Source organism: Orbicella faveolata, unplaced genomic scaffold, assembly GCF_042242905.1.
Source record: "Orbicella faveolata isolate gen_17 unplaced genomic scaffold, um_ofav_v1 contig_46, whole genome shotgun sequence".
NCBI lineage: Eukaryota > Metazoa > Cnidaria > Anthozoa > Scleractinia > Merulinidae > Orbicella > Orbicella faveolata.
The window spans coordinates 9176779-9190998 of NW_028301576.1; the positions used below are offsets into that span (position 1 = coordinate 9176779).

At 40.0% G+C, this 14220-nt stretch overlaps 1 protein-coding gene across 4 annotated transcripts in view; it reads right to left on the bottom strand.

The window, feature by feature from the left end:
* LOC110054997 (uncharacterized) overlaps positions 1-14220 on the bottom strand; it is a 35360-nt gene that overhangs the window by 18941 nt on the left and 2199 nt on the right. For all 4 annotated transcript variants that reach the window (XM_089277467.1, XM_089277466.1, XM_089277465.1 and 1 more), the window contains exons 2-18: positions 9983-10186; positions 9001-9094; positions 8485-8555; positions 7894-8121; positions 6986-7255; positions 6295-6501; positions 5736-5903; positions 5401-5628; positions 4486-4692; positions 3815-4027; positions 2950-3156; positions 2163-2378; positions 1735-1935; positions 1135-1341; positions 827-1033; positions 371-580; positions 20-232 (exon numbers count right to left, since the gene is read on the bottom strand). In XM_089277467.1, the coding sequence (XP_089133593.1) occupies positions 20-232; positions 371-580; positions 827-1033; positions 1135-1341; positions 1735-1935; positions 2163-2378; positions 2950-3156; positions 3815-4027; positions 4486-4692; positions 5401-5628; positions 5736-5903; positions 6295-6501; positions 6986-7255; positions 7894-8121; positions 8485-8555; positions 9001-9094; positions 9983-10186 (3351 nt within the window). The remainder of the gene's footprint in view (positions 1-19; positions 233-370; positions 581-826; positions 1034-1134; positions 1342-1734; positions 1936-2162; positions 2379-2949; positions 3157-3814; positions 4028-4485; positions 4693-5400; positions 5629-5735; positions 5904-6294; positions 6502-6985; positions 7256-7893; positions 8122-8484; positions 8556-9000; positions 9095-9982; positions 10187-14220) is intronic.

The window sequence follows — 14220 nt, forward strand, 5'->3', positions numbered from 1 at the left end:
ACGTAAGAAATTTCCAGACCTGCAGAAGGACATCTCAGGTAACCAGTCGTCCTTGTTCCTATGATTTCCTTTCCAGACTCGTCTACACACCAACATTCACTCGAGACTGGAAGACACTGGATCTCTTCAAATCTGCCATCGCGTTTACACGATGGAATAAGCCGCAACGGTGTGGCTGGGAGTTGTAAAGCTTCCTTGTGCTTCTTCTCACAGGTAGACAGCGGATCTTGACCTATCCGAACATGGATAAATATAGGCAAGTCGTTTAAAGCGAATATACGTATTTGCATATACATGTAAGGTGAGTTGTCACGTAACAACGTATTGCCTAAAGTGAAATTAAATGCACATAAACCAACTTAATACTAACCTGAAAGGCCACATTTAGGTTTTCCAAGCCTAGCAGGCAAGGACGTTCCTTTGATTGGATTTCCTTCCTCGTCAACGCAAAAGCAGTGGAGGTTCTGGCACTGGATAGACTCGAAAGACCCATCGCCCTTACATCTAGAGATCATTTTCCCTGGAAGTGGATTCTTGGCATATCCTATGTACCGTTCTTGGCAGGTAGATAAATGAGTCTCTGTCGGTAGATGTAACAAAATAAACCATCACCACACTAGTCATGAACCGTAACAAATCAATTTATGATAAGTAGAAGGACTATTTTACACTGGAATTCGACTTCAACTGGGGCAATGGAATGCCTCGTTCTGTTTTCGTTGTTAGTAGCTGCAAATTTAATAAGTGTTAAGGGTTCTGATGATAGGCATAAAGGGTATCAGAAGAAACTTACGCGTACATAAAGACCGCTTATTCAAACACCTACCTATTACGGGACATTTAACAGGCTCAGTTGTCCTGGTCCCTGGAATTTCTTTTCCATCCTTATCTACACACCAGCATTCTCTAGTAGACCCTTGACATTGTACCTCCTCGTACTGTCCATCGAGTTTACATCGAGGTGCCAAAACACCCTCGAAATATTGCAAAGGAGCCTCGCTATGTTTACGTTGACAAGAAGTCACAGTACCACCTAGACAGACAAAACATGAAAACTGTCTTACATAAAGATCTCAAACTATTGAAAAGAAAAACTTCAAACAATTGCACTCCAGTAATATTAATACCGCTTACTTGTATATGTGCAGACAGGTCTTCCCACTGACGTACTAATCTTTGTTCCGGGCATTTCAATTCCCTTCTCGTTAACACAGTAGCAGTATGAGCCATAGCATTGCATAGGGTTAAATGAACCATCAGCTCGGCACCATGGAAAATGTTTCTCTCGATGAGGGTTTTTCATCCAGCTCAGTAGCCTCTTTCTGCAAGGGCTTAATTTACCTAGAAATGGAAACAAAAGATTGCATGAGACTGAGGGGCGTGTTTGAGTGAGTTATTCAAAGAGTAAGTGTCTTCACAAGTGTAAGATTAAAGAACGAGATGGACCACATATATCGCTACTTTTATTTTCCTCCTAGGCGCAAAAAAGGGCTCGTTTGCCGTCTCCCGTTGCCTGCGTCTAGAGACCTACACACGAATCACATATTCAAAGTGTCAGTACAAAGTCAAACGTGTAGTTTTTGAGAATGAATTAAATTGTTTAGCTGAGTCGAGGGGTGGAGACAGCCCAATGCCCAAAAAATGGGCCGCTTGGGGTTAGAGTCACGAGATATTTCAATGTACTCATAATAGAACACCTTCACTTAGGAATACAATCGGGAAAGAAATACAAACCGAAATCAGGGCAAATTTCCAGATTAGAACCTCTAGTGCCAGGGACTTCATTCCCACCGCTGTCCACGCACCAACAATCCCTCGAAGACTTTCCGCATTGAATCTCAGACCAACTCCCATCGGGTTTACAAAAAGGAATAAATTTCTTTGAATAGAAAATGGAGTCTCGACGCTTTTTCTCGCAAGGTGTGATGTTGGCATCTGAAAGCAAACAAGCGTAAGAAAAAAAGTGCAAAATTCATTCATGTATGAAAGCGTTTCTGGATTTCGAGAAGCTAATATATAATGCTCAATGGAAGTGAAGTGGCAAATGAGAAAATTCACGCAACCTTCACAAGAGTATTGATTTGATATGGGAATTCATATCATATTCGCATATCTATCAATTGGGTTTCCAACATATATGTAATCAAGATACTATAGATTACCTGGGTGTCTGCAGTTAGGTTGCCTGGCGGAATTAACTGTCTTGGTTCCAGGAATTTCTTTTCCTTGTGGAGAGACACAAAAACAAACTCCTCCAGCGCATTGCACCTGCGCATAACTACCATCCGCCCTACAGCGAGGGATATACCGGCTGGAGGGATGTCGCCACCGCCTTAAGAGCTTCTGGTATTCCTTCTGGCAAGCAGTTAGGGGATGTACTATTGAAAGAAATTACAACGTATGGCATATGTTTAACGCCCATTGACTAAAACCACTGCCAATTGATTAAAAGTACAGATCACGAAGTGACGTCGTTGGGCCTGTCGTTCATTTGTGGAATTTTGGACTCTTAGTCGAGTATCGTAGGGAGCAAATTCAGATCTTTAATTTACTCTTTATAGATGTATATAACTAAGTCATACAACCAGTGTTTTGGGGGTGTAATAAAACTAATCGGGTGGGTTGATTTTTGCGAATTTTTTCCTCATAAAAATACCTTATGAGCCTCATCAAAGTTTCAACTCGAACGTTTGGGTATACAGTTCTGTATTTTTTAGTTTACGATTTCGATCGTCGGTACCTGGTAAAAGCTAAAGAAAGTTTGATTGGTCTCCTCGTGTGAAGGGTTTCTGATTTTATATAATTCAAACACTTTCCACAGGAGAACCCTCCACAAGGAGCCTATTCTATAATCTTTCTTTATCTATAGTTCATTACAGCTGCTACCATTTGAAGCTCAAAATAAAAAGGGTAATACACAGCGCAACACGCAACGCAAATTTAACACACCTAATTCTGTGCACTTCAAAGGTCCCTTTCGTCTTGTTCCGTTTAGCTCACTTCCTAGTTGGTCCACGCACCAGCACTCATTGCTGGGTCCATGACACTGAACCTCCTCGAAGGACCCATTTAAAGTGCACTGAGGAACGTAAATGTCCTGCTCAGATGAGCTGAGTGCACCTTGATGCATTCGCTGGCAAAGCGTTAGACCGTCACCTATAGAGAGAAAAAAATACAAGGTTACTAACTTCGAGAGTTACATGTTGGAGAAAGCTCATTTTCATTTTCAAAGTCGTCTGAGAAATAATGCGTCCATGGACCCCTGGAAATATTAAAATCTGGAAAAATTCTCACGAGTAAAATATCATGATCCGAACCTGGACAACAGACAATAGTAGTATATTTCAAGTGCCTTCAATACATATGAATATATAAGAATGAGATATGGAGGGGTTTATTCATGTGCATGAAGGACTGACATCGCGTCATGCCGGGGGTGGGAGGGAGGGTTCTCTCACAAACAAGTAATTTCGTAGGAGAAAATGTGCACAAAGGAGGGGAAAATGATGATATGTACAGCGCAGGGGATTGTGGGATATCTATTGTTATTTTAACATTCATTTATTATTTTCGGGACTTAGAATAGAAGCTTGATAGAAGAAGGTCGGTAACAATTCTGTGCCCACAGGCATGGTGAAAACGATTTGCCGGTCTAAGTGCAATTGTGAATTTCAGTTTTGGTATCTATTACCAAACACGTGAAATGTCACCATCTTCTGAAAATTTTGTTTGTTAATTTTTCTGTTGGTAGTATGTTTGTTGCCCTTTGTTTTTGTTTTTGGTTTTTGTATAAAAGTACTCTTGGGTTTTTTACCTGTTTCACCACATCTCGGTTCTCCAAATAACGTATTAATGTTGGTCTCCTTTACTGCCCTGCCATTATCGGGATCGACACAAAAACATATCACGCCTCGGCATTGAACTTCCTCAAAGCTTCCATCGGGCCGACATCTCGGTATTTCCTTGTCTGGTCTCGGATTTCTGGAATGTTCTAGGTACCGACGCTGACAGAGCGTCAAACGAACATCTGTAACCAAGAGAAATAATGGCACACGTGTTGCAGTTCTTATTAGTGAACAGTGTTAAGTACATATATTGGCAGTGTAATCAAATCATCCTGCTTCACGCTGGTAGGGGTACGTGTAAAAAGTATTGTAACCATTTGCCATTGGTCTAAAAGAGGCATTAGGATTTCAGCAGTAGTTCTTATCACCCCCGCGAAATAGGTGTCGCACGTTTGTATTCCTGGTAGCTCGCAATACTACAAATAAGGCGGGGGAAAATCAATGGTTGAAATACAATAAGATAAGAAAAGGAGGAGCACTGTTTGTAGTTTGTTGTTCCCCAATGGCTTCAAAGTGTTCAACCGGGTCATGAGGTCGAATGTCTCGTCTTTCCATTTCCAACAGATGGTGATAAATTTCTTCACAACCTGGGAAGATCTTTCTACCTTTCATGGTCTCTAAAGTCAGTTCGCATACTTACCTAGGACAGGACATTTCAAAGGTCCTCTAGTCTTGGATCCCTCAAGTTCATTACCACTTTTGTCTACACACCAGCAGAAGCCAGTTGATCCACTACACTGCACCTCTTCATAGCTACCGTCCTGATTACAACGAATAAGGTAAGAAGAACCAAATGGTACAGCGCTAGCATTTTGTCGAACCCTCTGACAAGGAGACAAACCACCAACTGCAAAAGGCGAAAGAAAACTTTTAATGTAGAAATTAGTAAAACAGTTAACCTCTTGCTATGATCACTGTTTAAATCACTTTCTAATCACTTTTTGCTCTTATTTCAAACATGGAAGGTGACGAGATAAGTAGGCTGTCATTGTAGATTAACCAGGTTTAAACTACGTTATGACTAACAAGCTTTTTCAGGTAATTTATATTGTATTAATTATGGCCACCGAAACACTATCAGATTTTTCAGTTTAGAGAAAACCCTGACGTAATTAATGGTATTAGTTTCAGGTCTCACGTCTGACCTCTCACCAAATAACATGTCCTCCAACAACGTTCACAGCCGCAGAAATAGTCCAGTGCCTGAAGTCTCCCTTCCTCCCCCAATGTACAGAGGCTGAACTCAGATGAGAAAACTCAAGATCGCTGCCATTTTTCTGCCCAAAACGGGGTAAAACCATTTATATTGTGGCACAGTTGGTTACACGTGTACAGGAGTTAAACATGCTCGCACAGACGAAGAATTGAACTAACTGACCATATCGTAAGACGGGGACAGTGGAACAACGTTTAACCAAACGCCTTTAATTTCTGACATATTGCAATGTTGACCATTTTCTTTATTCCCTTTACCTGTCAGTTAGGTAATGTAACAAACTTTGTGAAGATAAATAGCACACTACTCAAGATTGAGACATAAATCGAGAATGGTTACCAGTTGGGAGTGGTAATTTTCCCGTGCAGTCGAGAGCTTGATTTCGATAAACTCTCGTCCCTGGAACTTCTTCTCCTTCCTCATCCATACAGAAACAAACTGATCCATGACACTGAACCTTATCATACCCTCCGTCGGGAAGACATCTTGGTACAAACACGCCAAGACGTTTGTTACGCCTGGCTAAGAACTGTTGGCGTAAACATGCAGTGTTTGCCGACGGATCCACTGGGAAAGAAAAAAAAAACATATAAAACAACGCTTTGAAAGAGATTTCTGAATTGCGAAACGTTGACAACATTGACATTCATTGTAGGGTTTGTCTTATCACTTACCTACGCATCGAAGTTGACATTTTGCCTTGGTGTTAAATCTGTTGGCGTTACCGCTGCACCCGCCATAAATAAACTGTTCACATCGTCCTTTCTTCCAATTGTAAAACCATTGCGGCATGAAGCCTTTACAAGGGCCCTCGATCATTGGCAAAATGCATATGTCACCAGCTGCAAAGTAAGTAAAGAATTACGAGCGGAATTTAACGAGCTGAATATTTTCGCTCTTCATCAATTAGGCGCATTGACGCTAATAAAATGAAACAATTTCAACAATTTAAAACAATTTAACAATTTAAATCAATTTAAAAGCGCTGAACGTTTCAACTTGGGCTTTGAGTTTTCCGATGTAAAATTCCAACCTCGTCGCAATCTCGTTACCGGGAAAGGAAAAACCACTGGGAACGAGGTAGACCTCGTTGCGAGGATCTTTCAGCCGTTTTAAAGCCCAAGATGGCGAAAACACCAAAAAGAGGTCGTATTTCCTTAGTATGCCCGTCACCATGTAAACGCCTGATTACGCCAGATAGATTTGCTAGACGAAGTTGCAAGTGCGAAATACCTGCATAACTGCAAGAAGAGCTACACTCTAATTGAGTCTGGAAATTATTTTTGTTTCCACCACAGCCACCGTATACAAATGGTCTGCAGACACCACCTTCACCATCAAAGTACCAGCGAACGATGTATCTTCTACAGTACCCAGTACTTCGAGGTTGTAGACAATCTGTGCGAGACGTGTTATTTCCAATACTGGGAGAAGATGGTCCTGCGAGTGACGCAAACATTTAAGTTGTACACATTATGTAAACCAAGGTTACAGGAACTAAGACATGATGCAAGGTACTTTATGTTTCTGTCTGTCTGTTTGTTTGTTTGTTTGTTTTTCGTTTTTGAAATTCGTATCCCGTCGGATTTAATGTGCTGTAAAATTTTTGGAAGAATTCAGCGAAGGAAGTTCAAGGAAATGACAAATAAAGCCATAAAAACAGTAGAAAATGCATTTGCTTGGGCATTTATAATCCAAGATTAAAATCCAAGATTTTAATAGAGATGATGGTAAATCAATATATAATCATTGCTTATTACATTTAATAAGTTTGAGAGGACTTGGTGTTAAAACGAATCCAAAAACAACTTTCAAAACATAACACTAGCGCGCGGAACGCGATAAATCATTACCCTATTGAGCCACGTTACATTAAACCAAAGAAAAAAGACTGTTGTGTTTATTTAAATGTTTTAACTCTTACCGTTAATAGTAACATTTATTTCCGCCTCCGCTGTGGAGAATCCGTCATAAGCCTTGCATTTGTACATTCCACTGTCGCGCATATCGACATCCAGAATATCTAGCTTGTCCATACGAGGAATCATTCGATTTGGCAAAGTACGAAGTCCAACCTTTCTCCACGTGATACTCACAGGGTCTCCCTCAAAACGGCACGTGAGTTCACCTTGTTTGTAGGCTGGCAGAATTTGTTTGCTCTTGTGGGCTGTACTGACTTCAATCTTCACTCCATCTTAATGTAATCATTTTAAACAAGGTCAAAACTATCCCTGCTCATGTTCAAGTATTTTGTTATGAAATAATAATCTAATCATTGGCCTACATGCAACAAAAAAGTTAATAAGAACAAATTAATTTCTAACTCGTAAGAGCTCATTGAGAGAGCCTGTTGCAAACGCTTTACCAAAATATGAAGCAAGAGCAAAAACTACACGCGAATGGAATAATCTTTGAGGTAAACAATTTACTATAATTAGCATTCATTCATTGAAATTTATACTTTATATATTAATTAGATTATGTAAAGGTTTCAGATCGATCTAAATGAAGCGAATGTATAAAAAAGCGCCAAAACAAAGTGGGCGCGGTACCCACTGATCTTGGAATGGAATGAAAGCAAGAGAAACAAATTTGTGATTCGAAAAGATACTTCCCACAACTTCCTCTCAAGACCAGCTGTCCTTCTGAAATTTCTTTAGAGCGTGATTGCGTCGGTTTTCTGATCTTCAGGAAAAGTAAGTTTGTGATGTATTTGTGTTTTTCGTATTTTGACCGGCCTACGGGTTTAACCACTGATAATCGGCCTGTGTGAGCTAATCCAGCAGCAGAACTGCAACAATTTAGTGAATAACGATACGTCGATCTACTTACTTGGCTTGCAACCTCCATTGTTATGAATCTTGATATCAGTTATTCCCAAAATACAAGCTGTTCTGTTTAATTCACAAGCGCTGTTGTAGGGAATACCATCAGTCCCGCAAACTTTTTCCTCCGGCTGTGGCGTAGGGCACTTTGACAGGCAGGAGCATCTGGGAGAGTTATATTTGTCCAAAACGCAAACTTCCCCTGGAAACTTGCATACCCTTGGAGAACAAAGCACTGTGCAACAGAAAAAGTATTTGACATTAAAAATACTATAAACAGCTGTGTTTGCACTTTTTAAATCTCAGTCCACCTGCTTCAGATGAAACTTGCCCTTGTTGTTGTCTACAGTATATTACAGGGCCACGTTATAAAAATAACCAAAACAATTTGATCAGACAATAAGCGATGAACATGTGCTTATATCAAGCGAACAGAGCAACCTGGGAACAACCAGAAAATGGACTAGCAAAGCAATTAACATTAAAGAACAAAAAAAGGCTATATCTTCCAATCAAACACAAATAGAATAGTTACCGAAGCCAGGAGTACAAGGGTCTTTTATTACTTACTTAAGAGAGAATGATGTACACAATTTACCTCTTCGACATTCGTCCCTGGACATAAGAAGTTCCGGATTAGGGTTGCACGTGTTATAGTGGTAACAGCATCTAAAATAACAGAACAAACACAAATAGCTACGAAACGAAGTTTGCTTTTCAGAAATGGTTACGATTAGATTTGGAAAGCATTTTTCGTCGTCAATTTGGTATGAAATAATGCACAGCAACTGGTCATTACAAAATCTTAAAATAACGTCATAGAGACAAAACAACAACTTTGGGGAATCTCAAGCTTGTGAAACATACAGCACGTTATGCCTATGGAGCTAACGGTAAATGTAACTTTAATGGCTTATCTACGGAGTGCATGGAGGAAGGGTGATTATTATCAGAGGGTGTCGTGTAATGAAGCTCCCCCTCTCCTCAATTATAGTTTTGCGATGGTGACTCAATTCGCCATTTCTTAGATGAGGTTAAACTAGATCACCTACAGTCTCGTTAGTCAAACAAATTATATAACTCGTCTGAGGAATGCAACAATAGCGAAAACTACCTTTTGCAGTTGCTTTTAAAGCAAAATCTAGTTCTTCCAGGAAGACAATTTGAACTATCTTTATTCAATGCGACTTCGTCTATTGGGCACGCATCTGAAACAAATGCAACAACTACTTTGTAATTAACGTCGAGTACGACAAGAATAAGATCAAGAAAACAAGCAACTTATACAAATATAGAGACACTATGACTCTTGACTTGTGAAAAATCTTCGCCTAATTATCAAATCAGAAGAAGTGCGAACACTCTACAATACAGCAAGCGTCCTCATGGACATGCTATCATGGTTCGATGAGTTGCTACACAATATCGAGACGAAAACTGCAGACACAGTCCGATCTCGGAGATTGGCTTCGTCCATCAACTCGCACTTGCTCACCGATTTGATACTCGTAGATATAGCAATAACATCTGTAGCAAAAAGTTAAGGAAGCCGGAAACAAACTTCAACCATGATCGCATCGAACTTATATTTGTTTTGCAGTCTGTGGATCAAATGCAATGTATCAATGGAACAAACTGACCTTTTTCAAAGGTTCAAGTTGATTCTAAATAATTAGGTGCAAGAGAAAATGAAGCACAAGAGAAATTTCCCTTCTATAGGCCCTACTCTCAAGGTAATGCCTCCAAAATGTACTATAGTTTTTAAATCAGTCCCAGTTTTGGAAATCCCAGGAAGGCCTACACACAGCCAATCCTGTGAAGCAAATTTGCTCAGTTTGACAACCCAAGAGGGTTTGCACGTATTTCCATCCTCCACGAAAACATCCACGGAACCAAGTCAGTGTTAACATTATCCGCGGAATACCTCAAATACAATGACTAAACAATAACGTAAGGGGGATTAACTTGGAAATAAGGCCTATTTGGTGGATTGGCTCTACTACCGTTAATCCTCTCTTTTTTACGAATTAACTCTTAACAATTTCGCACAACAGGGTAATCTCTTACAATCTAATTTCTTTGGCCTGAAAACTTACCTTCGCCGGGTCCTACTGCCAAAATGGGTTCGTAGCAGGTGCGTGTCTCACATGTGCTCCTGCAGCATTTCTGAGTACCGGAACAGTCGCCATCCCAATTGCATTGTTCAAGCGAAGAACAGTTCCTGATGACGCTCCAAGAGGGGCACCGGCCTTCCTTCACAGCTTGTCTTCTGTAGCGACGGGCAGTCCTCAGCCTGTTACCTACGATAAAATTAAAATCTTTAACGGGCTCCACATTATTAGCAGATAGGCTATGTACTTAACTTCAACCCTTCCCTTCTACCCCACCCCCATCTCCACTCCCCTCCGAATCGTTCAACCCTTTGATTTCGAACATACAGGCCCATCAGGCCAGCGCGTGCCTTTCCTTAGCACGGTGGTACTAGGAGTATTTTCACTCGTCTATTATGTGATGCTACTCAATCGCAGGTTTACCCCTAGCACTTATTTAGACACCAGCGCGGACCAAGGCACTGTAAGAGTGAAGTGACTTTTAAGGGCATTAAAATGCACAAGAGCACAGCTCTATGACTCCGGCTAACGTTCCACGCTGTCCGCTTAAATCGACGCTGCAATCAACAATACAGTCTCCCAACAGAATGTCCTCAACAACGAAAGTAACCCTCCTTACAGTGACACAAGCGGTGTTCCACTGTTAAGATGGATCTGGGAATCTGGGTTCGATCGCGTCATATTTTGTTGTTTCTATGGCAAGACACATTATTATTATTACTATTATTATTATTATTATTGTCATTATTATTATTATTATTGTTGTTGTTGTTGTTGTTGTTGTTGTTGTTATTGTTATTGTTATTGTTATTACTTTTAACTTAACAGTATAAATGGGTATCGAAAGCCGCTGGGGTAAACTTGCAAAATGCTCTAAGGTAACATGAAAGACGAATTAAAGCGCATCTAATTACTACATGCTACAGAAACCAGGATGGGTACACCCACGCGCTTCACAATTCAAACGCGTTACTAGGTCATGTCTATACATTAAAAACCCGTCCATCCATAATCCACAAACTATGAGCGACAAACTGAAAGACAACCGGCTCAGATCAAATACAGTGTATACTACTCAAGCTTAATTGAAATTTCAATTATCTTCCAGTGAGATTTTTCAGGTAGTAAAAAAAAAGACTTCAACTGGTATAATTTTCCGAGGTGACAAGAAAAATCCGGCAGTCTACATCTGATAGGCCGATAAACTTTCATTACTATTTCCACTACAATCACTTTGCCAGAGTTGATAACTGAGTCACATTTTCTATGCTTGCAAGTGAACGTGGCGGCTAAGTTGAATGAAATTTCCGTTTAATACAAAGACATCGAAGCTTGGGAATTTAAAAAAACGAGCTACACCAGCCTTGGACCAAAATAATCCAGAAAATTAAAACTCGTACACAATGGTTTCGCGTTGTTTCACAAACAGAATATTTCTGCGCATTTTGCATCGGTTAACAAATTCATTCGATTTTGATGTAAGTACAGTACTGTAAAATCTATGCAGGAGAGCACTTTTTGTTGTTTTCCAAATTTTTCTATGTTTTAGCTCGATATTCTCCAGTCCTTGTTATTCAACTCTGAAAATTATACTAAAACAAGAGGCTAAGATCTACATAGATCATCGTCTCTTGACTAAAACTATCACTCAGCACTTCGCTGCAGGCCCGGGGCAACTCGACGAAAATCGTCCCACGACTTCGTGTCGAGAATATTCGTCAGGATTCGCTGAGCCTAAGGAGACTTTCCGAGATAATGGTAATCTTACACACATTTGTATGACGCATTCAGATATCTCATATATATGTCTAATTCTTAAGATATCAGTGAAGAAAAACGGTTTTGTATGACGCTTTCAGACTCCTTTTCGAATATGACACTTCCAAATGTCACAAGACAACAGCCCGGGTGATGGCCGAGCTGCGACGGCTGACCACTGAACATTAAGTACTACTTGATCCTTGCCATGTATGAAACTCGATAGACATTTGTGTGTATTGACAACTTTTCTCTAGCTTCTTAACATAAGGTGGGAACGTCGAAAGATACGACTCTCCGAAAGAAGCGACCAAACGGAATCTGGCATTACGACAACCTCGATAGCAAAAAATCCGATATTTGTTTTAGATGGCCTTCATTGCAAAAGTGTACAATACTCGGCTGTTTGATGCAAAATATCCTCTCTCAAACGATTTATTTCTATTTTTCTCTCTATATTGATGTTTCTATCGACCATTAAATGGTACACGTTTAAGCTTTCAGAAATACGTGTAGCGACCAACCAAAAGTGGCAACCCTTAAAAAGAATCAACAGAAAGAGGTCGCTAACTCGGAAAGCAAGGAAGGTCGCTACTTTCGGATGTTAAAGTGACCTGTTCCCAATCAGAATACCATCTCGAGTGCTAACGTCATATGAGTAGAGATAAAAAAAACCAAAGAACATTCCTGAGATAATCATCAATGGAACATGAGTACTTTTGGGAAATGCGCTCTTCTCGAACGTTTTCAAAAATATATTGAATCTCTCTATCCGATGGATAGCACAGGGTATAGTTACTTTTCACTGAAAGCCATCCAAGTAAAACGAACCGTGGGTGAATGAAAACTTCGTCTAGATAGTAGTCGAATGTAAGTAAATGATGGACCGCGCTCAAACAATTAAATTTATCATCAAACAGGAAGTCATTACGGTCCAGTGTAAGTTACATGATGATGAATCTCATGAAACACATCTTTCACTAAAACATTTTAGCTCCCTTGACATCTAGTTTTGAGCAAGAATTTGCTAAACGTGCGGTCACGATTTTCCGCACTCCACAGTATCGTCACTCCGCGAGCTTCACCCTTGGTAAACCATAATCAAAACCTTCAGCATTCACGTTTTAAAGATTTCAAGTTTTGAAACGTTAATGAAATACTTTATGAGTCCCATTCATGTAACTAAGAGTGTAACTACTTGACGAATACCAGCCAGATGTAGCATTTAACCAGCCGCCGAGCCGGTGATTAGTAAGCCACTCCAAAAATTCAAGAGAGAAAATATCGAAGAAACTGAGAAACAAACGAAGAATGTAAAGTAGGGTGTGTTTCTTTAAAAGATTAAAGATTCGAATCTTCATCCCAGACCGAAAGGATTATTATTAGCACGCCTAAATTAAAACGACCCAAAAATCTCAAAAATTAAAAAAGTGTCTTTTACACCCAGAAATAGTTCGCCCCGAAGATTTGAACATGGAGGGTGAGGTCAGCTGTCCTAGAAAACATGGATGCCGTCCACAGTGACGGACGCGGTTTATAACTAAACACTGAAATTACATGATCATTTACAAAGGATTATTTTTGTATCTATGTGAATCAAGCAAATGCACAAACTCCGTCCCCGAAAGCTCACCATATTAATCGTGGTTAAAAATTGCAGCCTCGTACTTTTGCAACTATTTCCCGATTTTAGCTTGTTCTTGACTATTAATCTGGAGTGGGTTTCATTAACGAAAGGCAAAATCCACATTTGGTCTTTCCTTGAGCAGAACGTATAACTGTGGAAGCGACAATTACGGTCAGTTTTTTCTTTACTTTGCTATTCCCCAAAAAGCAACAGCAAAAAATCTCTACAGCTTTTCAATTCAGAAAGTGTTGGTTGTTCCGTCTGAAAAGTTCTTAGTTACAATTCGTGCGATTGCACACCCCAGGAGAGATTGTTTGCTGATTTTTTTCTTTTTTTCTTTTTTTTTTTTTTTCACTCATTCTTCACCTTTTCCGTCTTGTGCTACATTTTTCTCCACAACTACATCAGGGGCGGATCCAGAGGGAGGCCGGGTGCAGGCACTGCGCACCCCGCCCCCCAAGATGAAGCCTTCTTCTTCGTATACGCTTTAAAATTTTACCTCACCAGTTAGTTACGCCATTCCTAATTGGTGCACACCGTCCTAAGAAAAATCCAGGATCCGCCTCTGTACATCCAATAAAACCGAGTATATCGAGACATCTATTCAACCCGAATAAAACGTCAAAAGCAGTAGATTTTTTCAATTGTCCCTCCCTTTGCTTGAAAAGTCAAGTGACATTAATTTAATACGTATAGGGTCAGAAAAGATTAATGACTTATTTGATTATGAAACACGAATAGCTTCATACTTTACAGACAGACCAAATAGGGTAACACGAAATGAGAATTGAACAGTCTCTCAACAGACAGCCTTTAAAGTCCCATCATGAGAGGAGCA